Source organism: Rhamphochromis sp. 'chilingali' (genome assembly GCF_963969265.1).
Source record: "Rhamphochromis sp. 'chilingali' genome assembly, chromosome: 8".
NCBI lineage: Eukaryota > Metazoa > Chordata > Actinopteri > Cichliformes > Cichlidae > Rhamphochromis > Rhamphochromis sp. 'chilingali'.
In genome coordinates, this window is record NC_137935.1 from 20706979 (window position 1) to 20734945 (window position 27967).

Genomic DNA, 27967 nt, shown 5'->3' on the forward strand with positions numbered 1-27967 from the left:
TTATCCTTGAAGTATAGTATTTTCAGCTTTAATTAAGATCAGGCCTCCTGGAATAGATATGTCGAGAGAGAAGCAGCCAGAAGCTCTCTGATTAGAGTTTAGTCAACAACTCCACATTCTGCAAAACAACAAAAAACTGTGCAACAATTAAGTAATGTTACAAAACTCGGGCTTTAGTGTAATAAAACCACAGAGGTACATGACATGTGTAACAACATCAAACAGTTAAGGAAGTTTCCTCATAATCCACCCTCAGCTTGGGTAGGCATCAGTCAGAAAACTCAGTCAACTTCTTCCTCCTTCTCCACGAATACAGAACGCAGCACAATGATGGAGTCTTTGCGATGAATAACCGCAACAAAGTTGAAGGCCATGCCAGCCTACGCTTTTCAAGATGCGATTTCACAGCCTCTTCTTAATGAGCTTCTCTAGTTTGCGGATACGTGAGGATTCCTGCTCAGGGGTGGGGGTACTGAAGGACAGAGAGGGCCCACCGTCTGCCCCCGAGGGCGGAGTGGGTAGCCTTTGCCTGAAGAGCTCCAGCATGCTGCTCTGCTCGCTGCGCTTCAGGCCCTACGCACACAAAATAAAAATAAAGCACACACAAATATATATTTAAAAAAATAATAATAAAGGACGCAGGATAACAACGACAGGTAAATGAACCTATGCAGCACAGCCTTATGGGAGATATCGTTGAAAGCTAGATGAGAAAATCCACACTGGCAGAGACAAGCTAACTGACCTTCATATCCAGAATCTTCTGGAAGGTCTCGGGATTGCCATCAGCCAGGAGCTTGATGTAGTTATCAACAAACACCACCGGAGGTTCATGTGGGGCCATCACCACCTGCAGAAAAGTAGAGTTTAGGATTGTTGATGTCGCCTTACCCTCCCACCACAACCACCAGCACCAACCACCTTCCTGTGAGCCATCACACGATGACCCGAGAGATCTTTAAGTGATCCCATATGGGGGCAGCTATGGGCCAAATGGGAGGAAAAGGAGGGGCTCCAGCTGATGGAGCCATGCAGTTCTAGCTGCAAACAAAGTTTAGATTATACTTCTATATTTAGGCACTTCTCCTTTTACACACCAATTACCTCAAGCACCAGTGGATCACCCATAATTATTTTGGAGGTATAATGAGTCTGGGTGAAAATCAGCTTTACGGAAGAGCAGGCAAAAAAAAAAAAAAATTTAATGGGGCGCAACTTTTCTGGATTTAATCCTCTTGGTTGTTTTTTTTGTTGTTGTTTTTTGTTTTTTCCCTACAACAGAGACTGGGTGGAAAACGCAGATCAGTTAGCATTTCTTGAAGCCGCTACAAAGAAGGAAGACCAACACATGGCTGACAGACCACCCCTATTCCCATCTCATGCATACGCGTCCACAGAAGGGACCAGCTCACAAAATGTTTCTCCTATCTGTCACTTAACAGAGTCTAAAGTCTTTCAAGCTTTGGTTCCATCTTCACTCGAGGTAAAATAAATGAGAAGACGAGCTGCGGAGGGAGTGAGCGAATGGAGGAATCAGAAGCAAAAGACGGAGCGAGTGAAGAGCAAGCATCAAAGGCTCAGGATCATGTGGAATTCTCTGCTTTCTTACAAGCTCTGCTGACTGAGTGATTTACTAAGCAACTGTCCTGGAGCCAGGCCAAGAGCAAGGCCTGTAGGGACCCTTGTAAAAAAAAAAGAAAAAAAAAAAAGAAACAAAGAAAGATGGAGATGCAGTTTAGAAGTAAAATGGGCATTAAAAGGGAGAGAGAAACCGAGTAAGTGGGGTGGGGAGATTTAGCACAGTGAGAAGGGTAGGGATGAGAGCTACCTTTAAAATACTCTCTAAAAGAGAAGAGAACTTCAAAAGTGGGAAAGAGAGACGGAGCCATGGCAGGCTGGGCTGGGTGTGGAAAACAGCCACGTCTCAGAGGCTTTGTACCGGCCAGGAGAGGCCGTCTCAGACGGACCAAAAAATTCCTATGCACTTTGAACATAACTAAGCACTGGCTCGCAAAACAGACAGCCCAAATAAAGACAGGTGACAAATTAAAGGAAAAAACCATAAGGAAAAACGAAACACACCCATTTCATCTTTTCCAGGATGACAATACTCCCATCCACACACAGGGAATCACAAAATGGGTTGACGAGTAAGAAAATAACACATGCTATGACTTTGTCGTCAACAGGTCGCAAATGTGATCAGAAAAGGCACTAAATAATAACACACACAGAAAATTGTCCTATCTATAAAGCATGGTGGAGGGATCATTGTTGTTTAGAACTGTTTTGTGTTTTGGAACTGTTAAAAACAAATTAATATTCTGAGCTAGGCAGGCTGGTGACCTAAAAAGCTGCTACAATAAACATCTCATGGAGGTTGCACTTGATAACTGAGGTTCCCTAGGTTACCAAATTCAAGTATACCAGGGAGCAGATGGAGTGATTTCTCAGTAGGTTTCATTTATTTTTGGCACATTATGTATATATTTTATTTTGTATAGATGTTATTTATTTATTGTGATTACTTCTTGGCCTTCTTTTAGCGCCAATGTGCAACAGTACCGCAATTTTGTTGTACTATTGTACAAATTATGAGTGTGCAGTGACAATAAAGAGGTAAACTAAAAAAACATGCCTGTGTGTTATCAGTTTTATCTAAAATTCGATTAGCGTTCCAACTGAAATTTTGGTAATTTTAAAAGGTTAAACACAAAAACATGAAAGACTGCATTTATCCTCTGTTTTATGGAGCATTCTAGCAGTTTTCAGGTGATTGTTTTGCTTCATGACACAAAACTTAATATTTTGGTGGTGGCACACTCAATGTGGACTACCTACCTTTATAGGCTAAAGAGGCAGAGTCTGAGATAAAACTGAGCAAAAAAGCAGAGCGAGTGCTGGATGTGTATGAATCACATCACCGTGTCAGAAAAACAACTCCAATAAATCATTATGTTGTTCCACTTGTGCTGTCAGTGAAGTGTTTGATAATCTATTAACCATAACTCTACCTCACACACGCAGCTTGTTATGCTACTCAGGAAGCAAGCATAATCAACGTCTGCTGCTTTAAGTCACAGTAACATCTACTTGCAACAAAACACCATGGTTTTGATCTTCATTTGGTTCACAAATGCTGTTATTCTTATAATTCTAAGATCAGCTGATTTAAATACTAACTATTTTAAACTCTAATTTACCCCCATGGACTTCAAGTTCTCCAGGGTATAAATGAAAACTTGCAAAACAAAGCTGTTTCCGTTCAAAGAACTTAGACTGCACTTAATTAATTGACACGTACAAGGAATCTGCTTTAATCTCAGAGCTTTAAATACTTAAAATTGCTCCTTTAACGCTCCCACTGAATTGCAGTTTCTCAGGAAGACGGATTTTAATTTCAAGCCACAGCATCACAGAGTGTAATTTAAAACTATCGTTGAGGTTAGGCAGAGGAATTCTCGTATTGACCTCCTTTCATTGGGATTGTCTTTCAGAGGCTTCACTCTAAGCTCAAGGTGGAAGCAATTACCTACAAGGAACCTTGATGTTACACAAAGTCAATGCGTAAAATGTTGGATAGTACAAAAAGCTTCTCTTTACCGTCTACAAATAGTTACAGTAATATATCTTCTTTACATATAGTCTATATTATCATTCAGTCTATCATATCATTAGAAATACTCCCTGTTAATGTATTTACAATTTACAGTGAATTTTCCTCAGCAGTTTGTTTGGTATCAAGTTTTTGGGTTTTTGACATGTCTGCTGTATCAGATTTCTAGCCTTCGGAATGATGATTCTGTCTCCAGTTGTCACAGTAATGCATATAAATCAATCAAAGTTAGCAGCTATGTCTGTGAGAGCTTTCCACAAGCCATGCAGATCACATTCCAGCTAAAGGGGCCCACTGGCAGTCGAATTCAGGAAAAAAAATAATAAAAAGAAGCAGACAGTTGTGGGTTGATGTGAATGAATTAACATAATTCTATAATGTGAAAGCCTTCTTAATGTGTGGCAGATGAGTGGAAATGTACGTACGCACATTCAGGGCATTTATCAGGCAGACAAAGACAGGTTCTACAGAGGCCCCGTGGAACAGAGCGTATCCCTGCAGACAATGGGCTGAACAGACGATCGAATATGAAATGGTTAGGAGGGTTTGCAAAGACAGCAAATGTCTAAGACAAAACAATGTTAGTGCGCCCGAGGGCCAGAATCTAAGCTAGGGTGTAAAAGCGCCATCAATCTAAACTATTTCTTATACAGTCTCACAGAAATCCACTCCCTTACTGGGAAAGCTTGGCCAACATAGCATGATCAGAGCAGGTCACACTTAATCACACATCAAGACTGTCCATCTTTTAGAGGAAACACGGCCTCCTGGGAGCCCAAGAGGAAAATCAGGGACAGGCGGGTGTTTTCTACCCTCGTGGGACAGTTAATTAGGGCGAGATTAATCTATGGCATCCGCATACCAGTGTCCTCAGGAGCCTCATAAGGGCTGATCCCAGTGACTGCACTCCACAGCTGAAAACAACGTCCTGCATACAGCATGCCATTCTGCACGTGTGGCTGTGTATTTTTCCGCGAGTAGACACAAGGTTATAAGCATTTATTTATTTACTCACTCATACCTTTCCACTGGCTCAAAGTCAACCACATACTGAGTTAAGAGTATGAGCGTGAGTATTACGTTGGCCTGTTTAGCATTCATTAAAACAGCAGTGCATTAGATTTGTTCCTATTCTTTCATTACCTCCTGTGAGACGCTTTATTTTGTGGAAACATGCTTATAAAGTGTTAGTGTAAGTGGGGTTAAGGACACAATTAAAGGACTGTTCTGCCCAAAATAAACTCCAAGTAGATAATCTGCTCAAGTGACTCAAGACAAACATTTAAAAGTTGGCTCGCCCGTCCAACCACAAACACTCGCAGGAGAAATGTTTGTTCAGTCTATTGTTGAGATCGGTGGAAAAGCAGTTAGCTGTAGGTCGTGCCAGATTGTTCTTGGTTAAATGTTAGTGTCAGCACAAAAGCTCGTGTTTAACTGGATCTGTCAAGTTTCGACATCAAATCTGTAAAACGGCAAATAAAGGATAAAGGAAAACCCCCAAAACCCTTTACACTGCACCTACGTAAAAGGCTCTATCTTACAGGCGAAGCCTTTAAAGGTCAGAAAAAGGAGCTTCAGTTGTTAAAAAAAAAAAAAAGGCCAGCAGGAATTTAGCCACCTAAGTTAGATATAATAAAATCTTAAGTGACCCATAAAAAATGACTATCATTGATACTGTGTTTAAGTTTAACTATATGGTATTTAAAGCTCTCATTTAAATCCATCGGTTTAAGATTCTTGGTTTATGCAAGAAGTGTAAACCAGCGGCCTAAGAAGCAAGGTTAAGTGGTTTTCCAGCATACATTTAAGGACGGTTAACTGGGATTGTTTTCATACTTGCACAAACATTCACTTGAAAGCTGCCAGGAAATACGTGCCTGAATCAAACAGCTGCACCGAAGTCAAGCTCACATTAATGCCACCCCTCCCACTCCTTACCTTAAGTATCATCTCTGCACGAGTCATGCCTTTAACCACTATCTTGGTGTAGCTGGCAGGTGCCTTGCGGAGCACCTGGGAGCCTATGGAGGGCAGATCCAACAGGACCGTCTTCAAGGAGTGAGTGTCGAGGAGAAGCTGGTGGGATAGTTTGCACAAGACTTAAACTCAGCCTTATACAATCAATCGCAAGTAAATGTATCCAAGAGCCATAACTTTTCAGACAATTACAGTAGGGGTTTTCTGTTCACCACAACAGTGGATTTTAAATCAACCTATCGTGATGTGACTAAAGTGCAGACTTTCAGCTTTAATTTAAGGGCTTTAAATGGTATTGCATTAACTGTTTTAGAAATCCAACATGCCCCGCTCATAACGATGCCTCCACCATGTTTGATAGATGATGTGATTTGACTTAGATCAAAGCTATTTTTCTCCTTCTCCATCACTTTATTTTCCTATCAGTCTGATATCAGGTCATTCAATAGATGTTTTCTGGCAAACTCTAATCCTGAGTATAACCATTCATTTGCAACACTTTGTATTTATGTTCATACAGGAGTCTCTTGATTGTAGTCTTTGTTAATGATATGTCTACCTCTTTGACAGTTGTCTTGAGAAGGTAGGTGTATCATTTTCTCAAGTTTTCCAAGTCAAGAAAATGAGGATGTTGTCAAGAGGGTTTTATTAAACAAGGAAAAATGTTGCGATAAGCCATTTTAGTTGTCTTCAGCGGCCTTCCAGGCCGTTGACAGTCATTGTCCTGGCCAGTGCATTTATACAATACTTGAATGAATGTACCAGACTGCTGATTTGGCCACTCTTAAGTTTCTAATAGGTCGATTTTGTTTTTCCAGCCTAATGGTGACCGCCTTCACCTGCATCATCAACTTTTTGGACCTCACATTGAGTTTCAGAAAAGAAAACACCCCACTTAACTCCAGATCTTGTATATGCTTTGTAATGAAATAACAAAGGAACAGGCCCTCTGACTGGGGAGGATAACACATAAAAATGACTCTAAGTGCTACATAGTTACCGTAATGTAATACTTTTGTTAAACCCTTTAAAGTAAAAAGGAAAGTCACATTTTAATTGTTTGGTTTTAAATCCCTTGTGGTGGTGTAAAGAGGCAAAGCTATAAAAACACTGTAAGGCCCTCATTGTATATGCATCACAACAGTAATGCATCTTAATACAGATTGCAATAAATGAAACTTACTTGTTCAGCTCCCACCATGCTGATAGGCTTACATCTAAACAAGTGGTTGATGAATTTGGGAATGAAAGAACTAAGGATAGAAAGAAATGACAAATATATCAACAAACAGGAGCTTTCACACAGGGCTTAAATAAAGAAGTGTAAATGTGTGCTTATGCACTGTACTTTGTGAACTTGATGCAGAATTGCGTGAAATATTTGCGTGTGGAGGCGAGATTGTCTCTGATGATTGGCACATTTTGTTTAATGTGCATTATAATGGATGTCACATAAGGACTCTGGTCACCAACATGCTCCACACTCTGCCACGGCATCTAGAGGCGGAGAATTAGAAGTTTAGCATATTTACCATCTGGTTAATACAATAAATCCTTTAAATGCACTGAAATAAAGAGAACTCTACTGTTTTTCTTAATGAAGATTTTTGACAAACAGACATTCCCAAAACAACGATCTTTTGGGGATTTCTAAAAATACACTATAATACCAAAAGTACTCGCTTGTCTGTCTTCACACATATGATCTTCAGTGACGTCCCATTCTTAATCCATAGGGTTTAATATGACGTCAGCTCTTCAGGGAAGCTATTCCACAAGGTTTAGGAGTGCGTTTGTGGGAATTTTTGAGCCACACACTGATGTTGGACCAAAAGGCCTGGCTCTGTTTTAATTCATGCCAAAAGGGTTCTATCAGTTTGAGGTCAGGACTCTGTGCAGGCCAGTCAAGTTGTTCCCCACCAAACTCACTAATCCATGCCATTATGAACCTTGCTTTTTAAACTGGTGTGTAGTAATGTTGGAAGAAGAAGGGGCCATCCCCAAACACCCTGCAGAAAGTCGGTAACCTCTGTGCACTATGTGCCTATGTGACCCTGCTCTGTGATTTTATGTGGCCCACCACTTTCCCAGTCACTTCCATTTGTTATAACACCACTAACAATTGACTCTGAAATATTTAGTAGCGAGGAAAATTCACAACTGGACTTCTTGCACAGGTGACATCTTATCACGATCGCCTGCTGGAACTCACTGAGCTCCTGAGAGCGACCCATTCTTTCACAAATACAGTGGAACCCCGACTTATGAAATTAATTTGTTCCAGAGGGTCTTTCATAAGTCAAAATTATCCATTGCCTTTTAAGTGAGGCGATGCTGACTGAAGACAGCATACGTATGCATGCATACATACGTACGTGTGTACATGTACATTACATTATGGAATTTAATTCTAAACTTTAAAACGAAAACTTACATTTACGTTAATTAATTTACGTACGTAAACTGTGCAATGATATTTTTTAAACATTTTTTTTAAACTCGCTCATATTTATGCTTTATGCCGGCCCCATTATGAATGAAAAATAGGCTGATTGCAAACGAAAAGCACACGAAATAGCGCACTGCAACAACAATACATCTTTCACGTGGAACAGTGAAACGCATTTCGCAAACGGATTTCGTTACACGGGCATTTTGTCGTACCACGGGCAAAAATATTGCCGTTAAGTGCCTTCGTAACTTGAATTTTTCGTTAAACGGGGTCTTCGTAAGCCGGGGTTCCACTGTACTTGTAGAAGCTGTCTGCATGCCTAGGTACTTGATTTTATAAGCTGTGGCCATGAAACTGATTGGAACGACTGAATTCAAAGATCTGAGTGGGTGAGTGAATACTTTTGGCAACGTAGCGTATTTACAATACGAGCTGAATGTGTGAGTGCATGATTGTGCTCAACCTTGCTCATAGCAGTTAGTGCAGGATCACAAGCAGCATCAAGATCCTGAACAAGCAGCTGGATACTATTTGAGATCACACTGTGAACACATGAAAAGGGAAATCGTCACACTCTTCACATAATAGCAGCTAGGCTTTTTTTTTTTAGAAGAAATAAAAGCCGGTTTGCAGTTGTCACGTACGTGCTGAATGTGTCCATCTCCCCCGTCAAATTGATTCTCTCTACCAAGACTTTATCTACCTTCTCCTTCAGCTTCTCTTCCAACTGGAACACAAACAGACAAAAACATGAATGTGCACATAAACAGACAAATAAATGGTCTTTACTAAGAAAACATCAAATGTCTTTTTTAAATTGTCTGTGTGAAAGGACAGAATGGATGAAACCTTTAAGGCTTTAATCATGAATGTTTTCCTGATCAAACGTGTCATTCTGTTAACTGTTAACATGATGGACACGTTGCACGCTCCCAAAGGTATTTCTTTTGCTGATGAAGATCTAAGTTACATGATGCACCATATGTGTACATGCCTGCTGTGTTGTAGCCAGACAGTACTCCGCAGTGCTCAGAATGCTACAGATCAGGCAGAGCTCGTCTACAGTGAACTTTGCTGCTTCAGAGACTTCTTTTTCTTTCAACAGGCTGCTGATGGTAAGACCCCCGCTGTTAGTGCTGGATCTGGACAGAGATTGACAAAATGAGAGGGAGAAAATCAGCAGTGGAAAGAGATAAAACAGAAAGAGACAGAGGGGTCATGGCTGGTCCGAGCAAAATACAAGAGGAGAAAAAACAAGCTTTAAGGCTTTATAACATACTTTACAACCCTATTAAGAAAAAAAAGTGCTCTGTAAAATGTAGATCAATTAACATTATATTATATTTATGATGATATCACGTCACCTCTTCTTTTAACAACACTGTCAGCACTTGGGAACTGAGGAGACAAATAACATTTTCCCATTCTTCCTTGGTACAGAATTTCAGTGTTGTGGTATTTTTATTTTTTCATGTGTGTAATTTATCAAAGGTTTTCAGTGGGTGAAAGGTCAGGCCTGCAGGCAGGTCAATTTAGCACCTGGTCTCTGTTGAAATAAATGCAGAACATAGTGAGGCATCATCTCCCTGAAATCAGCGAGTATGTTGCTACAAAACGGCTAAATAGCTTGGTCAGGATTAATGTGCTGCCATGTTACATACACTAAAGCATTGAACACTATAATGGATGTTGGTTTGTGACAAGAAGAAAGATTTTTTTTACATTTTGATTTGTCAGACAACAAAACAGTTTTCCACATTACCGCAGTGGATATTTCTGTTAATTTATATTTTTTTCTTTGACTGGCTAAAATAATAATAATAATGATAATAATAGTCTACTAACAGGACACTGCAGAGCTCAGATGGAAGAAACACTGGGTGGGTGAAGACTGTATCCCCATAAATATGGAGGTTTGTGCAAGGAACAGAAATCAGATCCATGGCTGAGTATCGCAGGATTTGAGACCATGTGTGTGGGTGAAGGAGATCGAACAGGTACTGAGGGGGCAGGACATTAAGGGATTTATAAGTGAGAAGAAGGATCTTGTAAATGATGCGTGACTTAACCGCGAGCCAGAGGAGATTTATGGGGGTGGGGGCGATTTGTTGTCAGAGCTTGGTGCATGTTAGAAGCCTGGCAGTTGTATTCTGGACATACTGGAGTCTGTCCAGGGCTTTGTCAGATATCCAAAGGCATGGATGAGGGTTTCTACTACATAGTCATTGAGTGATGACCAAAGTCAAGAGATGTTCATTAGGTGGAAAAAAAATAATCTGGTGACAGATTTGATATGAGCATGGAATGAAACTGTGGAGTCTAGAATGATACCCAGGTTGCAAACTTCAGGGAACTGTTAGATGGTGCAACTGTCAATAACAATGGGTACAACTCCTATCTTCCGGAGTAGGGCCTTGAGGGCGATAACCATTAGCTCTGCCTTGAGGCACACCGTGGTTAACTGGGGAAGAGATAGACCAGGAGCCTCCCGTGATGACAAAATGTGTTCATTTAAGAAGGTACTTATACAGCCCTGAGAGTGCTGTACCAGTTAGGCCAAGAAACTCAAATATGCGTGAGAGAAGGACGGTGTGAGAAAAAAGGAATAAGAATGCTGAAGTGCTGTGGTTGGATATCTTCCAAGGCAAGAGCTGATTTATTATACTTATAAGAGGGCACCGAGCAGGTACGTTCTGCCTTGCAGTTTTGTAATAAGTCCTGGTCATGGATTAAAATGTACTTTATTAAAGCACACACAAACACTCCATTTGACAAAAACTATGAATATACAAAAAACAAAAACAAAAAAAACAAACGGTAAATAAAAAACGAAGACTGTGGTACATTGTTTGTGCTTGCATTGTATTGTAATTGAAATGTTTGTGGTGGGACTTCACATTGTTTACAATTTGAGACAAAGAATTACTCTATGCCATTAAGTTATGCAATATTGACCTCGGGATGTTTTTTTATTCTTCTTCATGAATCTAGCTGATGTGGATCCTCTTTTCTACTGAGCTTTAAAGAGAACTCCTTTAAAGAATAAAATAAAACACTGGTAAAGAATCCATTATTATTTGTAACTGAGACACAAATGTGGGCCACTGGGCCAGTGAGACTTCACAGACGACCCAGTCATTAATAAATGTCAAAACAAAATATGTGTTTAAAACCACAACACAGCTCAACCTCCATTCTAGGGGCTCTTCCAAAACCAATTCACAGCACACCACACTGGACGGGTGTCTTTAAGTAAACACACTTGCAAAGAGTCTGAGTGCATCTATGACAGTGTATGTATACAAGTCAGAACATGGTATGCATTAGTCGCCATGCTCAAGTGTGTAATTACAGTGCAAAGCATACGCTTGTGTGTGTGTGTGTACACACCAAAGCTAGTGATGAGTTCTTAAGTGGCCAGTGAAGCAGAGATGTTTTTGCTGGTAGCATTTTGGGTTTTGCCACAGCTTAACCAACTCCAGATTGCTTACAACACGCTATTCTCATTCATCAAACAGAGCGAGGACTGAGGATGTTAGTTTCAGACTGAACTGCTAAACGGTCCCAGCAACAGTTTATGGGTGTGACACACTTGTTTAGGAAATGGTAATCCCAAATAAATATGTGTCATTGATGGAAATTGTTGAAAATTACTCATATATTTCAAAGTCTGATTTTTGTTTTTGTGTGGATTCAGCATCTTCAACAATGTCATGCTAGTTCTTTTTTTACTTACGTGTAAAGTGTTGCAGAGAACCACTGAAACGGTCATGTTGATAATATAACTTTTACCAATTACATTTTAGACATATCGTTTTTAATTTAGACTGAAAACCTGAAACGGTCTTACTTAGGCAGGTTGCCAGAGAGGATCTTCCAGGCATACTCTCTGAGGAATTTCTGGAAGATGGTTGTGAGGGCTATCATCGGTTCTCCAGTGCTTAGTTGGGAGCACTGCACCATACACTTTTTGTAATAGACAAACAGGTCAGCACAGCTGGGCAGTACTGCTCCACCCTCCTCCGTGCCAGCCTTGGGAGGGCCTTGTGCCCGGAAATCAGCCACAAACCGGTCAATCAGCTCACCCAGATTCCTGCAGAAACAGAAAAGAAAGCAAGCACCCATGCATGAAGTAGGGTCTTGTGAAATTAATTAAATCTATTTAATTAAAACAGGATTGTGTTTTTTCCCCATATATCGATTCATGGACGAACTATCAAGCAGACCGAGTGAGACGGATAAATAGGAGAAACTAGTTTAAGCATCAAAATAATCAGCGCTGCAGTCAACAGGTCCACAGCCAGTTGGTGTGGCCCACTCCTGCTGAATCAAGGAACTAAAGCCAAGGACAAAACAAGCAGGCCACTGTTCTCTTCTGCTATGTCCCACTGGGGACAAGCTGATCTGGCCGTTGCCTGTAAGGCTGTAGCTGCAGAATAGGTCAATCCCATCCCCTTGGACAGACAAACACTATTTAACGCTCCAAAGAGCCAAGAACCAGGGGCTGCATGCAAGCACCACAGTTCCAGAACTGTTACAGGAGCCATCACCAACACTGGGGGAGGGGAGTGACTGACTGAGGACGTAAGGGTGGTGGTAAAAAAGTGAAAGGGGAGGTGAAAAGAAAAGAAAACAGGCAGGAGGAATAAAGAGAAGGAAAATCAGACTTGGAGAAAGAGGGTTATAAAAAAAATATAATATGGATCAAGAGAAACAAAACTGAAACATGTATTACATAAAGGGGGCCTGAAGAAAGGCTACCAAAAAAGAAAAAAAACATAAAGAGGTGGGAAAGAAAATAGGCAGATCTGCTGCGGCAGCACTTTCGCTCACTGTCTGTGGTTGTGGAGCTAATGGGAAACATTTATGCCACAGTGGATAGAGGAACAACGGATGGAAAGACAGAAAAAAAAGGGAGTGAAGTAGAATAGGAAGGAGGGGAAGGGGGGTCTGATTGATGAGTGGGCAATGGAAAAAGTATGCATGTGCCAGCTTTACACACAACCTGCTCCCAATTCTGGGTTTGTGTACCCTGATCCAATTAGATCTTTCCTGCTTCTATGAGTGTGTGTTGCTCACTTGTCTTGGGACTCTATGTAGACGTATAGATGAGGTTCAAAGCATTTGGAGACAATGCCATGGAAAGGGTTGTCTGGAGCTTTGGGCTTCTTTGGCTAAAAGAATCAGAGAATAAAGGTGACAGGACATTTTTATTTAGCCCCAAGAAAGTTATTCATCAAAAGGAGGAAATATCTGAGGGCGCAATTACTTTGCGAAGAATGTCAATAAGGTCAATCCAGGTTAACTTACCTTAGTCAGATCTTCATCCTTTTCTGTGCCGGCCTCCTCTCCTGGCTCATCCTCCAGAAAGGGGTTAGTTGGGTCTAGTGGGCTGTCTGGCCTCTTCTGCTGTAAAAATAGAATAATAGAGCATGTAATAGCTTGATTCTCACTAAAGAATTTGTGGCATATCTATTACATATTATTATATTAAATATAACAAAGCTGTTTAATATTAAATTCAGGATTTATCACCTTTTTGTCAGCACAGACCAGGCTTTCATAAATCTGCACCTCCAATAATTAAATTCCACTCAACCAAATCCCCGATTGAATAACCAAACCAGCAAGGGTGTTAATTGAACTGAAGACAAGAGGGACTCTGTCTAGCCTAAACATTATCAGTCCTGAACAAGCCTGGCCTACTTGGCCATGGCAAAACTAATCACACCCCTCATAATCCATCCATTTCTGTGTGTATCACTTCCACCTCCACATGGCAGAATGACCTGGATTAAAAGGTTTCTTTAGGCTGTGACACACCAAAAAGCACTCAGTGTGCGTGTGAGCAAAATTAGCTACAAATCAACAGTTTTATGTATATAAACAAGAAATAGAAAAAAAAATGAAGATATGTTTTGACTGACTGGGATTAATCTGTAGCCTTCCAGTTGGCTTAAACTACAACAAAGCCAACTGGAAGTATTTCAGTGAGTGTTAAGTTCCCAACTGGAGAGCACATGTTTTGCATCAGTTTCCCCTGTCAGAGTATTTAGACGGCTTTTTATATAACAAGGAAGGTGTGACTGAAGAGTGCTTTTAATGTTGCAATTATGATCAAATTTGCTACATCTAAACTGTATTTGCATGTGGATATTTTTAGCCTTAAAACGTGTATTGTTAGGTGGGTATTGTTCGTCTCTGTGTGTTTTTCTTACTCCAGGTACGTCCGTCAAAGTGCATCCCGTGAAGCGTTTGGCCAGCAAGCCCTCAAAGTTTGTGGTCCTCTGAATGGCAAACAGAAGCAGTTTCACCTCAATCTCCTTAGCCCGTGTTCGCATCACTTTGGCTAGCTCAGCCCTGGGAGAAACCGAAAACACACACAAAACACGGACATAGTGTCAATTTGAGCGCGTTACCTCTAATTTCTATAATTTGACATCCCAAAATGTTTGACACTGCTGCAATTTTGGCCAGATGTTTTTCATTCCCAGTAGCAACACATGGTGCCCGCTTACTTCGACGTCTTCTCATGTAGTTGAGGGGGGAAAAAAAAGAGACCGAGAAGTGTTTCCCACTAGGTCACTGCTCATGTAGGCCACCTACGTCAACTGCGCAGAAAGTTGTACCGGATCCCGGAGTCAGGCCTGGCACACCATAACAGCGGGGTTCTTTTCATAAAGCCAAAAAGTCCTAACAAGCAATTTCTCGATTTTTGCCTGGATAATTTCATTCAAATTCTTCTCGGCTGGACAGACACACAGTGTTTGCTAATCGGCATAAATTAGACCAGTTATGCACAGTGTAACTCATAACCTAATTTTTGTGTCAACACATGCCCCCAGATGGGTTTTAAATCCCAGGTTTTACTGTACGTCTATACCTGGTGATGTGGCAGAACTCCACGGCGATACGCTCCGTCATGCACCACTCTTCAGGAAACATGCGTCCATATTTTTCTTCATAGTCCAGCAGCTGGCGCTTGATCCAGGCATAGCGGCGATCGATCTTGTCGAGCCAAGCAACCTGATAAACAGGGACAGCCATTTCTTTTAGAATGAGATTTGACCTGGTTCCCCCTCTCTATTATGGAACCATACAGTAAATAAAAACCCATTTTTTCCTCCCCAGTTCTTACGTCTTGATTTTCCTGGAAGAGGACCAGATACTCTGAGAGGTGCTGCCTAATAAACTTCTTGATGATCTCTTGCTTGATGCGTGGGTCGAGTACATTTGCCACCAGACAGGCATCCCTCAGCACGTTACTGGGCCCACCTGGTCTCTATAAGAATAGTTCGGGACATGAAAGATGTGTTTGTTCTAAAATAGAGGTAGATAAGGAAAGTAGGCACATGAAAATGGAGAGTTTGGGTGGAGATATTTACCTTCGAGCCCTGTGAGGGGAAGGCTTCTTCAAAATCTGCCAAGATCTGAGTCCCCAGCTCACTCTGTGCCGCCTTTACTCTAGACAGGTCAAAATGGTCATTGAGCAATTAACTGTTATCTCAGTCCATTTTGCTGAAATTACAGCATTTTAATGTTAGCCTCCAAAAATACTGAACAACAGAGAACAGAGGCAGACATATTTCGGTTCACTAGCTACTGTGACTGAGACCTTTCATGACTAACAGCCAGTTAGCAGATCCCTTATTTAAGTTCTTGTCAAAAAGTCAAACGGGAAAACTTTTTACAGCCGTCAGCCTTTCACTTACACATAATGACCAACTGTGTTTTTGAACTGCTACAAAAAACATAAAGACTCAACAGGGTAAAATACTTTCAAAAAATATTAAATAAATAAATAAAAAGGCCAGTTTGGCTGTTCCTTGAAGATGTTTGTATCCGCCTGCAGACATCCACAGCATCCAATGGCACGACGGTCATTTCAAATAAACAGGAGAGGGTGGAGATGCAACATCGCATTTGGATGTTGTTGTCTGAACATCTACGGCTGTCCTGATTGGCTGCAGAACATAAGACTCTAATTATACAGGGACTCCACAGCTCACAGTGATTTCTGTGGCATCTATCTTACCACGGTTGAGCAGTATGACTCAGATGGGGGAAGAAAAAAAAGAAAAAGAAGAAGAAAAAAAAAAGCATTAAGCGATAAAGTGAGAAAAGCTTATTAAAAAATAATCAAAGTTAAACTTGCTCAAAGGTGACAGCTACACTGGCTCCATTTAGTCATGGTTCAAAGTACTGTCTGAACAAAAAAGGTTAATTTCTCAGTGAATTAAACAGAGGAATGTCAAAGAGAGCCTGTCACATAGCTATAACGTGCATATTAGCCAGTTAAGTTGACATTTTTAGAACATGACTTAATGGAAAAAAAAAATTGAACCGAAATATCTGGTTTTTTTTTTTTTTTAGATTTGAAGCAGTGTACATGTTTTTTCATTTAACTTCGTTAAACCGCACTGCCTGAAGAAACCTTGACATCTGAAATTATCACCACATTGAAATTCCAGTGTTTTTTGTCACTCATGCCACCTTTGTACTTCGCATGGGATCCCTAATCCCTTCTCATATACCCATTCTTGTTCATGTTTTATCTGTGCAGCATTCTCTTGTCTGCGTCTGCCATCTGTGGCTGTGCGGTTGCAAATGTGTATTCCCCAGAGGCTACAGTCTGTGTAGGCCGTGTTTCTCTAGGAGAGGTCTTGATACTTTCTATTGACTGTCCAGCATCCAGCTGTCAGCCCTGCCTTCATATCTTCCCCATGTCTTTCCTCTCATCCTTCTCTCCAGCAGAGTCACTTCTTCCATGCAGCTGTTATTTGGTATGAACACTGTCTACCACACCTCAATCATAACAGAACAGAAGGTCATCTTATTATGTTTTTTTGTTTTTAGGGATCAGCTTTTGCTTTGAACCTGAATATTAACCAGCTTAATATGTCCCATACTGATTCTGGTGTTCTTGGAAAATATTAGTAAAAATGGAAATTTGGGAAGAGCTTTAAGAAACAACAACAGCACAGCTAAGAACTGTGCCTGCACGTCTTTGTGTGTGTGTGTGTGTGTGTGTGTGTGTGTGTGTGTGTGTGTGTGTGTGTGTGTGTGTGTGTGTGTGTGTGTGTGTGTGTAAATCTCTGTGTGAGGCAACCTTCAGATATTGGCATGACTGACTCAAGACTGAACAAACATCCTCAAATGAAGAATTGCGTTAGAGGTACGAGACTGATGAGAGACACCGCAAGAACAATTAATCTCAAGAACATGGTGTGAAAAAATGCTTTTTCCACACACATATGCAAAAGGAGTACATGGAGATAAAAACAGCCTCAGAAATAGTGTGTCCCTTCTCTCTCACAATGGAAGAAATTCTGGCATAATGCAACCCTATTCAGTGAGTTTCCTTCCCGTGTTTCCCTGTATGTGTGCAATATCTGCATAAACAGGATGCAATAAGCAACATACTTCATCTACTAGTGTAACCAGTTTTCAACCGTTTTTCAGCTGTAAGAAGAAATCACCCTGTGGCTACTAAAAATGAGATTCTCACCAGAGATTGCCCATGTGAGCTTGAACTCAAACGCGAACACATATATCTCATAAAGTGGCTGGTGTGCGTGTGTTCATTCGTATAAGTTACCTCTCTGAAAGCTGTCTGATCTGGGGTATGCCCATATACTTGTGGAAATGTTCGAGCACGTTGACCACTCCCTGCAGCAAGTTGGCCACCTCCCCATACTGCCTCTTCCTGGTCATGGCTCTGGAACATAAAATGTGTGCAAGTATAACATTTTTAAAAACTATCAAAACCTGTACTCTGTAACTGCAGGTGTAAAGTAGTTGGGCCAAATTTCTCTATATAATGTGCATCCAAATCAGTCCAGCAGAATTCTAGCAGCATGCTACTCACTGTATATCATGCAGTTATTGCTTCTGTCTATATGAAATGTTCTTGTTTCAGTTTCACGTGCTGCAGTATGCAGTAGAAGGTTAAAAAAAAATTTTCTGCACCACTTATAACACTGTAGTAAACCCAACTGTACCATCGCATCGGTGCAGATCATACACTAAATCACTCGTTATCACGATGGGGAACTTTCTGAGTATTTCTGTTCCTAGATTTAAGTATACCCACTCTAAAGAGTCGACACCCCCCACCAGCATGTGCAGGTGGTTCAGGGTGGTGATGGAAGTAGTGAGGTGGCGCTTGGCATGGTCCAACTGCTTTATGTCCCTCGTTATCTCCTTGACCTGTGCGGGAACAAGTCAGACAGGAAAGGCAAATAACCCACAAGGAGAAAGGGTGGGGAAAACAACATGGAATGAAGGAGGAGGTCAAAGCACACAAAAGGGAAAGGAAGAAGCACAAAAAGGTGAGTGCGCCTTGTGATGCAATATGCCAAAAAGACAGAGCAGGATTAACGGCACACCCACTGCTTTGAGAAACTATTTTTGCCTCCTAAGGGAGAGTCAGCCTGCCACTCCTCCCCCTCACAATCCCATCCCATCTTCTTTGTAAACACTCATTCTACTGGCCTTCCCTGGACTCTTGTAACACAAAGACACACGGACGGCACATTACCTGGACTTTAAATAACTTGCCGCACTGTCTCTCTTGTAACAAGGAGGACACAAATGGTAGCTCCCATCTGCTAGGGTCAAATCCCCAGTGAGCTTCAGAAACCTTTGTGTGTTTGTATACGTGTGTGTTGTTGTGTGTACCATTTGTTCAGACTTCTCAGCTTTGTCCTTGATGTCTTTGATTTTTCCAAAGAGCTGCTGGATAGCTATCTGGGCCTCCTCCAAAGCCTGCACAAAATAAACAGAGCAACATGATAAGAAGACTTCTACTGCGCAAGAACCACTAAAACAATTAATCTCACACAGTATTTGCATGCCAAGGTTTGACCAAGTGGACAGAGAGTTTTCTGCTTGCTTCCTGGTCAACCATTAGAGCAGAATACATAACAAGAGGGGGAAAAGGCCAACAAATGTTTATGTGCTTCTTCATGAAGTACAATGTTGTCTCCACCATCATGCTATGTGTGAACAACACACAGACGCCCCCCCACAAAAAAACAACAACATACAAACAACTCAAATTCATTAGCAGAGAAGACGGAAAGTCTGTTAGGAGCAGATGGTCAAATTTGATTTATTCTTTTAGCAAACTTTTAATTAAAATATGTCACTTCAAATAAAAACATCAACTTTCTATAAAAAAAATCCAAAATCCAAAAGTGAGATTCACTTCTAATGATGTTTTGTTGTGAGAAGCAGGTGTTGGCTGCAATATTTGTCTGTCATTTGCAGTTGTGGGTCAAACTTTCATGGAATTTGTTTTTAAATTAATTAATCTGGTCACAACACTGGCTTTGGCCCAGGTGACAAACGATCACGCTAATGCCTATTCCCAGCTCTGGAATGAAGCAATGTCAAACATACTAATTGTGTGTTTAACTGACACGCTAACTCAATATCTGACACTGATAGATCCTAAGTTGACACATATGCCATAAGGCTAAGCACTGCATAAATGCTGTCACTATAAAGGCTAAAGACATCATTAGCAGCTTTAACAGCCTATTAAGCCAGGGCAGATTAGATAACATTATACAGTGGAAATTGTCAGATAGCTGAGGTGCCATTCTAATATTTCCCCATCATCTGACATGGCAGCTGTTCTTTGATGGTCCATTTTGCTCTGACATCTGATGCCAAGGTAACGGGCTTCATTTGGCCCGATGCTGTGGCAGCTCTGCAGACGCAGCTTCGACTGGCCTCGGACTCTTTTGCACAGAAGGAATGCTAACAGCCGGCACCAGCTGTGCAAGGAATTTACCACTTTTAAAAGCACCTCTGAGAAACAAGTGGACATCGAGTTAACAAATGCACACAAAACTGTGGCTGTACCACCAACAACCACCGCACAGACATATAAATACAGCTTGCACTGACAGCAGGGGATTAATTTTCCTTCCTGTTTGGTGTCAAAGAGCTGTGATTACTGACAGCCTCCTAGGGAGGCATTCAGCAAAGTAAAGATGACACACTATGACCAGTTCAAGTAGTCACGAAACACTGATTTGGCCTTTAATCCTGCAGAGGGTGTTTTAACATGAAAGTTCTTCTATTAAAACGGCATCTAGCTATCTATCCAGCCTCTCGTGTATCCTTTTCTTCGCTTTTTATGCAAGCTGAGTAATTAATTGGAAAAAATTAGAGGTTAAGTGATCCCTCTTTGATCTGATGTTTGGGAGAAAGAAGTGCCACTGAATCTTTAAAGAGGATCCCTGGAGCACATCTTAAACAAACAAAGTGCGCGCACAAGAGGCTTAAACTTCCCAAGCTGAAATTTGTCGCTCATGCAGACTCAGCTGAGTCAATCTGGCTCGCTTCCTAGCGCTCATTTCCTGTATTTAGCCTTGAGGAAAGCTGAGAGAGACCACTGCCCAGCAGGCGCCTCTATGCCAGAGATGTTATCTGCACTCACAAAAACACGCACATCCAAACCAGTGTGTCCCTAACATGCAATAAGCTGCACATGTTCCATGGCGCACACAGACTGTATTATGGAGAGCAGACAAGAAGCGGAGAGCTTCGATTCATTGTTTGAACGCAGTTGGGATGCATTTTACCTCTCCCTCTGGCAGACTCTCAGCGTTTAAAAGTAAAGGGCATATTTAATGTTACTTTTGAGTTCTGCGCCAAACACAATAAATCTGATCAACAGCTGAAACGCTGCCTGAGCAGCTTTCGTGTACATTTCACTGAGACAATTTAGACAAAGGAGAAAAGCTCAGGAAATCGCCACTCATGTTAAAAAAGGGTTGCTATAGCCAAATGTAACAGAAAATAATATCAAAGGCAGCATTTTTCAAACGCACTCTTGTGTATTTAAGAGTGGCCAGCTACTATGCTGCTTCTACTGTTTTTCTTCAGAACTTCATCTGCACAAAACTGTAAAACACACATGGTGAGATAGCTTCAGGACTGCAGAAGACTAAAGATGAAAGCATGGAAACTACAATAAAAGCCCAACAGCCAATTTAAAATGAACATTAACTAACAATCTAAGGCAACTCAATAGGAAGATAACCCAAAAGTAACATAGATATAATATGCGCCTAACACCGTGCAGGGAGACTTATTACGGTGATCCAAATCAAAAGACACCAGAATTTCTAAAAACAAGAGTTTTCCTTTGATTACTAATATAAACAAGTTGAAATTTGCAGTTATTGTGCATAACTGCTGCCAGGAAAGCATGACGTGGTCTAAGCAACCCAAGGAAAGCCTTCCTCCACCCTTTATGGGGTTTATACAATCATCATTTAAGCACGCACAACATCCAAAGACTCAACAACGACAGCCGCCACCAACAGATTATTGTTTCAGTGCACCAGCCACTCAACAGCAAATCGTTATTTGGTTCTTTACCTCTTCCAGCCACTTTTTTCTTTGTCATTTAACCATTATTTGGATGGTGGCTGGTGCCAATCTGCCATAAGCCTAAACAGCAACCAGTTAACAGGATTGTGAATGGTAGGCAGAAAATGATACCAAATATTTGATCTGCAGTTCGAACCCATTCAAAACAAAATTATTTAACGTCCTTAATTTTCATTATAGAAAAACACAAAATAACCTCTTCATTAGTGCTATGGCGTTATAATCAGATGACTGTGGAGCAGGTGTGCGCCCCAAAAAAACCAAAACCCCTCGTTGCCATGACAACGAGCAGGCGAGAGGATGCAAAGACCAAGCTGTATGTGGTGGGAAACTTGCAGGCTGGTAAACAAAAGCTGGTAAATTTAAAATATAGCCAGATTAGCAAAAACATCAAAATTAAACTTTATCATTAGCATGTTAAATAATAGCATCTGTAATACTAAGTCATGCATGTAAACTACATATGAGCACTGCTGCCATTTCTTTAGCTAATGGGAGCAACCATCCTATTATAAACCAAGTTCGTGCTGATAAAAAAGAGAAAAGCATTTGGCTGATTGAGTGTCTTGTGCAAGATCCAGTGTTATTGTTTAAAAAACATAAAGGCAAGTAAATTAAAACAAGCGTTTCATTTTCTTCACAAAGATGCAGATTCTTAATCTTATAGGTGCAATTTCACAAGGTTGCCAGCTGAGGATCTGCGAGGTGTCAAACCAGAAACTCTGATGCTCTTGTCCTCTTACTCACTCTCTCTCTATTCCTGTTAGAGCCAGTTTGCACTGTTTTGGAAGGAGTGGTGCACATGTATGAAAGGTTCACTTTTTGCAGTGTCCTGCAAGGAATAAATTTCATTTTTTTACACTGAGCAAACCCTGACAAGTTTCAGATTAGCCCTTTTTCTGGGCATTTGGAACTAATTAGAGAAAGAGTTTTCTAGTGATCAGTTAGTCTTTTCACGTAGCAAACAGCCGTTGGAGCACAGATGACGCTGGTGGTTGCAGAAAATGGGTCTTTGAGCACCTGCAGATATTTTGTTAAAAAAGCTAAACGCTTTGTGATTATTAAAAATAATAATAATAAACCCACTCATTAAAAAGAAAAGAGAGAGGAGAGATAACAGATCTCTCCTGGACATTCATGCTACATCCACTCGCACAGTGCTCTCTGTAATTTCACCCTGGTCCTCAAACATGTGCAGAGAGAGAACATTAAGTTGTGTTTCAAATGAACCGAATACTTCGTCAACAATCGTCGCTGCTTATGAGAGCACAGTCTTTGGTTACAATCCAGACACTAAACCAACATTTTCAGTTTAAAGGTTAAGCCTAAAGTTAGTGTGATGAGGGTGAGAACATCTACAGGGTTGTGCACTGTGAATTTGCCCCCAAAAGCTTTTAAAGTCCTAAAAACACAATCTTCAATTATCACCCAATTTATTCACCCATCTGTATTTCACCGGACTCTGACCACTAAGGCAGTCACATATCCATATTCAGTCAGCACATGTGACAGTCTAACTCTATAGAAACTCAAAAAAACCTCAGTTGAAGTCATACCCAGACTGCCTCAACTTTCTCTCTCTTCCTAATGTGCTCACCCCATCCTTCATTGTAAATATAACTATCTTGGGTTTCAACTGGAGGAATGCGCCGAGCTCAGTGAACAAGTTCGGTCAATAGCAGAAATAAGAAAATTGCTGATCTTGTTGTTTTTACTCTATAGCTGTCTGCATGTTTCAGTTGCCCTCTTGAAATGCACACTCCTCCATCTTTCCATCTGCAGAAAGGATTTTCCCCCTGGAAAAGTTGGAATGGCTCTGTGGGGTTGGAAAAACAAAGTAAAATTATTGTGTGAGACTGTTTAATGTTATTGGTCTGGAGGGGATTTAAAGTGTTTCCGCTACCAAACAGTAGCTAACTGGGAAAGACGCGGCCACCGGGCCAGACTACCTGACGACAATGCACACCTAATCGCATGAACTGGTCAGAACACGCAGGGCTCACCCACCAGGTGTCACATTCACTTTAACAACTCTGACTTTGCAAGGACCTGGATTAAATCAGGAGGCGCCGTTTTTTCATTTTGTTTTGATTTTATTGTTAGTTTTTTTCCCAGCCATGATCTCTAAAGAAAAGGCAAAGATTCCAAACCCTGGGTTGTAAAGAAATCTAAGTATTTACATACGGGAATCTATTTCACAGACGTGTTTTCCGTAAAGAAGGGGCAGTGTGAGCTGCGGGAATGGATCTGAGTCATATTGTCCTTTTCCATGGAAGCAATATGGAGAGACGAAAGAGAAGGAGAGGGGGAGGGGCAGCGTCTTCTGAGTTTGTTACAGCCACTGGCACCCTTTTAACTTCAGGAGAAGGATGTAAGCCTGAACACCACAACTAATGAACAGACATGTTATGTATGGGCATAATTACTTTCCTTCGTCTCCCCCACTGGGGATTACAAGGTCTTCAGTGTGTGTTTTAGCATCGATTTGTGAGAAACAGCGGTGCATAATAAAACACACCTGCTATACATGCCTCGGGGGACAATTATATCAATATTTCCAAAACAAAGTATATTTCAAGGACAGCTTACCTGTCTGCCATCTTGGCCTACATTGGTTTGGCCCCTCACAACTGTCCTGATGTTGTCATCCAGACGCCTGCCAAATGTGAAAGAGCAATTTATTCACACTGAGGGTAAGATACAAACAAGGAGAAAAATTGACAAAAAACAAATTGACTGAAATCTAACTCACCGTATCTTCAATCGAATTTTGTTTACCACATCGTCGATATTAGCCAAGGACTGATGGGAATACAAAGACAGGAAATCAGGGAAGTATACAGTGAATTTTCCCAACACATTTTAAAAATCTGCGTTTTAATGCAAGTTGACTACTGTTTTTTAAGTTCTTCCATTTTCCTAACTATGTATCATTTCATGTGTTACATTTAACACAAAACAACACTGAGCATAAACCCATATGCAGCTGCTTTTCACAGATTTGTGCTTCAACAAGCAGATAGCTTTGTCTCAGATGATACAGTCAGTTCAGTAGATCTACACAGGGCTAGTGTAACTCCTAACCTAACTATTATGCATATAACACAATAGGACGAAAATGCCTCCACAACTGTGCTCACCTCTGCAGTCTAAACACAAACTATAGGGTTACAGTGACCCCTTATGGAACTAGAGTATACACATGTTATGATATAGATGGTTTAGATTTAACTGTTGCAAGAGGAATAAAACAAATTAATATGAAAAAGGATACTTTGCCTAATCTATCAACCAAAGCTGCAAGAAAAGCAACAATAAATTTCAATCTTTTCTTTTTTGTATTCCCTCTATGTCTCACAGTCAGGTTTGAAGCAATCATATGGAGCCAAGTGGCATTACTCACAATCCAGGCCCTCACTGAAGCAGAGGTAGTCAACAATTGTTCCATTCCCTTCACAAACAAGCCATAACTGTACAGTTCTTCTCTCATGACCTTCTTCTTACATTTAATCATATTTAGCAATTTCAGCAGGACACTGACACACTTCAGTTGCATTAGGTCGTCACTTTGGGACCCTTAGTACAGACCAAACCATCAGCAGGACATCATATTGGACATGATAAAAAAAAAAATGATTGAGTCCTCACCAGGTCTAAATACAACCTGAGATGGACAACAAAAACATGGCTTTTTACACCATGTCATTGTGTTCACTGTTTAGTTAAAAAAAAAAAAAAAAAAAAAACGCAGAAGGACAGTGTCACATTTTCAGTACACCCTATTCAGTAGCTTGTGAAACCAAGTGTTTTCTTGGTCTCTCACATTTTGGTGGAAGACTTTGAGGCCACTCTTCTTTACAACCTTCTTTCGGTTCATCGATGTTTTCAAGCATTTGTTTATGCTCAGCTCTAGTAAAGTTTGCCCCAGAATTCAGTCAAGTTGATGTCTGGACTTTCTTTTTTTGTAAACATTGCACGGTTCGACCTCAGGGGTGAATTTGCTCAAACATCCAGTTCTGGGAAGCCTGGCAGCTGTCTTGAATGTATTAATTTTTTATTTATTTTGTAGAATGATAGACTTCAAATTGCATAGAAAATTGTTGAATCTAATTTGCCCATAGGTGTGAATGTGAGTGTGAATGGTTTCCTGTCTCTCTGTGTTAGCCCTGCGTCGGGTGTCACATGTCCTGCCCCTATGGTAGCTGGGATAGGTTCCAGATGACTATATTCACAATACTACGACAAACATTCCTGGCTGTCTGATTGGCCTGAATATGTAAAGCCTAAATGCAGGAACCTACTTCCAAATGGGTCCTGTTACTCTGCCTGCTAGTTTAAAGCTCCAGAGTAGAATGGGATCATTCATTGTTAATACTACATTATAAGTAACACCGGGACGTTTCCCACTGTGGCAAATGAGAACATGACTTCTAACTTAAAGATTATCACTTGATTATCAATTGTGTCAGTCTGTGTCTGGACCACACCACATCTGTATATATGTGTAAGTGAAAACCTGGCTGCAATCAGTTGTGTAGCACTTCAGTGTACCTGCTCGGTGGGGAAAAGTGTGTTGATGTATTCCACCGCATTGAAGTCGGCTCTATCCAGCGGGTCTTGGCTGGGGAATACCTTGCACACAAAAAAACAAACAACGTTTGGTCGGAAACTCACGTGCTGACCGACAGATACTTTGTATAAACATGTTGTTAAATGAGTTGTGATGTGATGCTAATTATTCATTATATGATATACTAAATTTAACAACAACAAGAGATAAAAGCTAAGGCTAACGTCGTAACGTTAAAGCGATCATATTTTAATTACTTGACATGCCTATTGCAAGCCCAACACTGTTAATATTACGGTCAGCTTGGTGTTTAATAGCTAGTATTCTTAGTCCAGCTTTTTACCCTACAGTAAGCCCGCAAGATGGTTAGCCTACCTGCTGAAAGCTGTCAGCACATTAGCAAAGACCAACAACAACAGGTTACAAAGAAATCCTTCAGTACCGAGGTGAAGCGGTTACCTGTTCAATGGCTAGCTGCACCTCTGGGGTTAGATGCAAAATAGCCTCTAGATCTTCAGCAAATTCAAATTCTTCTTCCTCCATCATTGTCAAAACAAATACAAAGCAAAGATCTCTTCGGCATAACACTTCCTGGACAGGAGGCTTCTGGGATACCGGTGACGGAAGAGGAAATGCTGCATTCCAGGACTGTCGGAATTTACAAATTTTGGGAGGGTGGGGGTATTATTGTAGGGTCTCTACCTTACACTATAACGTGTCTTGGGGTGACTGTTTAGCAAATCGTGATTTGGCAGTACATAAAGAAAAACTGAATTGAATTATTTTTAGATTATGATATAAATGTAAAGTAAAAGTAAATACTCAGGACCACAGAAATGTTATTAAATAATGTTGTGCATGTTTTATGTTTGGTCATGTTGTTTTATGTATGGAAACAGGGCTGCAAATCAGTATTAGTGTTTTCTTAGAAAAAAAGTCAAGTATAATAAAGACTATAAAGTAAGGTAGGAAACTTAATTTGTCTTCTTTTGATAATACAGATGACAGTGTTCAATCTATTCAATCTAGTTTGAAAAAAGTTAAAGGATAGAAAATATGTCAAAGAGGATTGACCTTTGTTCTGTGGTGTTAGCACAGGGCTTGACTGTGCACCTTTGTTATGCCACTTATTGTTTTATCTCTTCCTTTTGCAAGCTAAGTAGGTTTTGGTTACAATGTTGCATATGTGCTGTGGGACAACTTGCAGTATATAATTACTATTTTTAAAAATCTATTGATGTTAAAAAAATATCATCTAACAATTATAGGAGACATGACAGGTGTAATTAACACAACAAGTGTTTTAGTGTTTTTCTGCATGGATTATTTTCGAACTTGTGGGTAGGACAAAATTGTAGTGGCCCACAAATAACTTAAAATGAGGAATAATGAAAGTCCACGATGAACTACCAAAACAATACAATTACTGGTAGGTTATATAATCTCATATCTCAAGTTACATGAGTGTTGCAATACCTTGATATGAAACACGATGCTGGTGAATTAAATTAATCAAGAAATCATTGTAGATATTCGGAACATTGTTATTTGGCAGATTACAAGAATATCCTAGATTTTGTGCACAACAACAGGAACTCATGAGAAGCATCATAAGGTCCCATCTTTTCTCCTGACTGCATGAGAGGTCATGTGTAGTTTCAAAACTATTAAATGTAAATATAATAATCAATTAAATACAGTGTGCTTGGAAAATATGCACTTTCTATTTACTCCCACTCCTTAAAGCCTTGTGTGAGATGATGTGATGAAAATCCCTTCCCAGACTATTCTAATTAAATTTTACACAGCCTTATGAGCTCTTCCCACACCGAGTGTCTGCCTTCAACAAGTCTTTAAATCTCCTCATAGCTCTGCTCTAATTTTAATATATCACCATCTGCTCCGACCTGTAAATGATTCCCTGGACAAGGTGCCTGCTCCT

General features: G+C 40.6%; 1 protein-coding gene across 1 annotated transcript; it reads right to left on the reverse strand.

Annotated features, from left to right (window-relative positions):
* vps53 (VPS53 subunit of GARP complex) lies at positions 1–26628 on the reverse strand. The gene is made up of 22 exons (XM_080888431.1): positions 26485–26628; positions 26007–26087; positions 24208–24257; positions 24045–24111; positions 18726–18812; positions 18139–18254; positions 17644–17763; positions 15431–15509; positions 15184–15327; positions 14929–15071; positions 14264–14405; positions 13356–13454; positions 13125–13219; positions 11896–12138; positions 9040–9187; positions 8690–8772; positions 8509–8587; positions 6942–7090; positions 6777–6846; positions 5555–5692; positions 746–850; positions 1–573 (listed from the first exon to the last, which is right to left on the reverse strand). Exons 1-22 carry the CDS (start codon positions 26569–26571, stop codon positions 403–405), a joined length of 2496 nt encoding a protein of 831 aa, XP_080744557.1. The 5' UTR covers positions 26572–26628; the 3' UTR covers positions 1–402.
* Positions 26629–27967: the final 1339 nt, after the last annotated feature.

Bases quoted from the DNA above. Each gene is read 5' to 3' on its own strand.
- vps53 (XM_080888431.1), bottom strand. From the start codon at position 26,571: ATGATGGAGGAAGAAGAATTTGAATTTGCTGAAGATCTAGAGGCTATT. The intron at 15,510-17,643 runs GTAACTTATACG...TGACCTGTCTAG, and splicing joins ATCAGACAGCTTTCAGAGAG to AGTAAAGGCGGCACAGAGTG. The intron at 574-745 runs GTCAGTTAGCTT...TTGTGTGCGTAG, and splicing joins AGAAGATTCTGGATATGAAG to GGCCTGAAGCGCAGCGAGCA.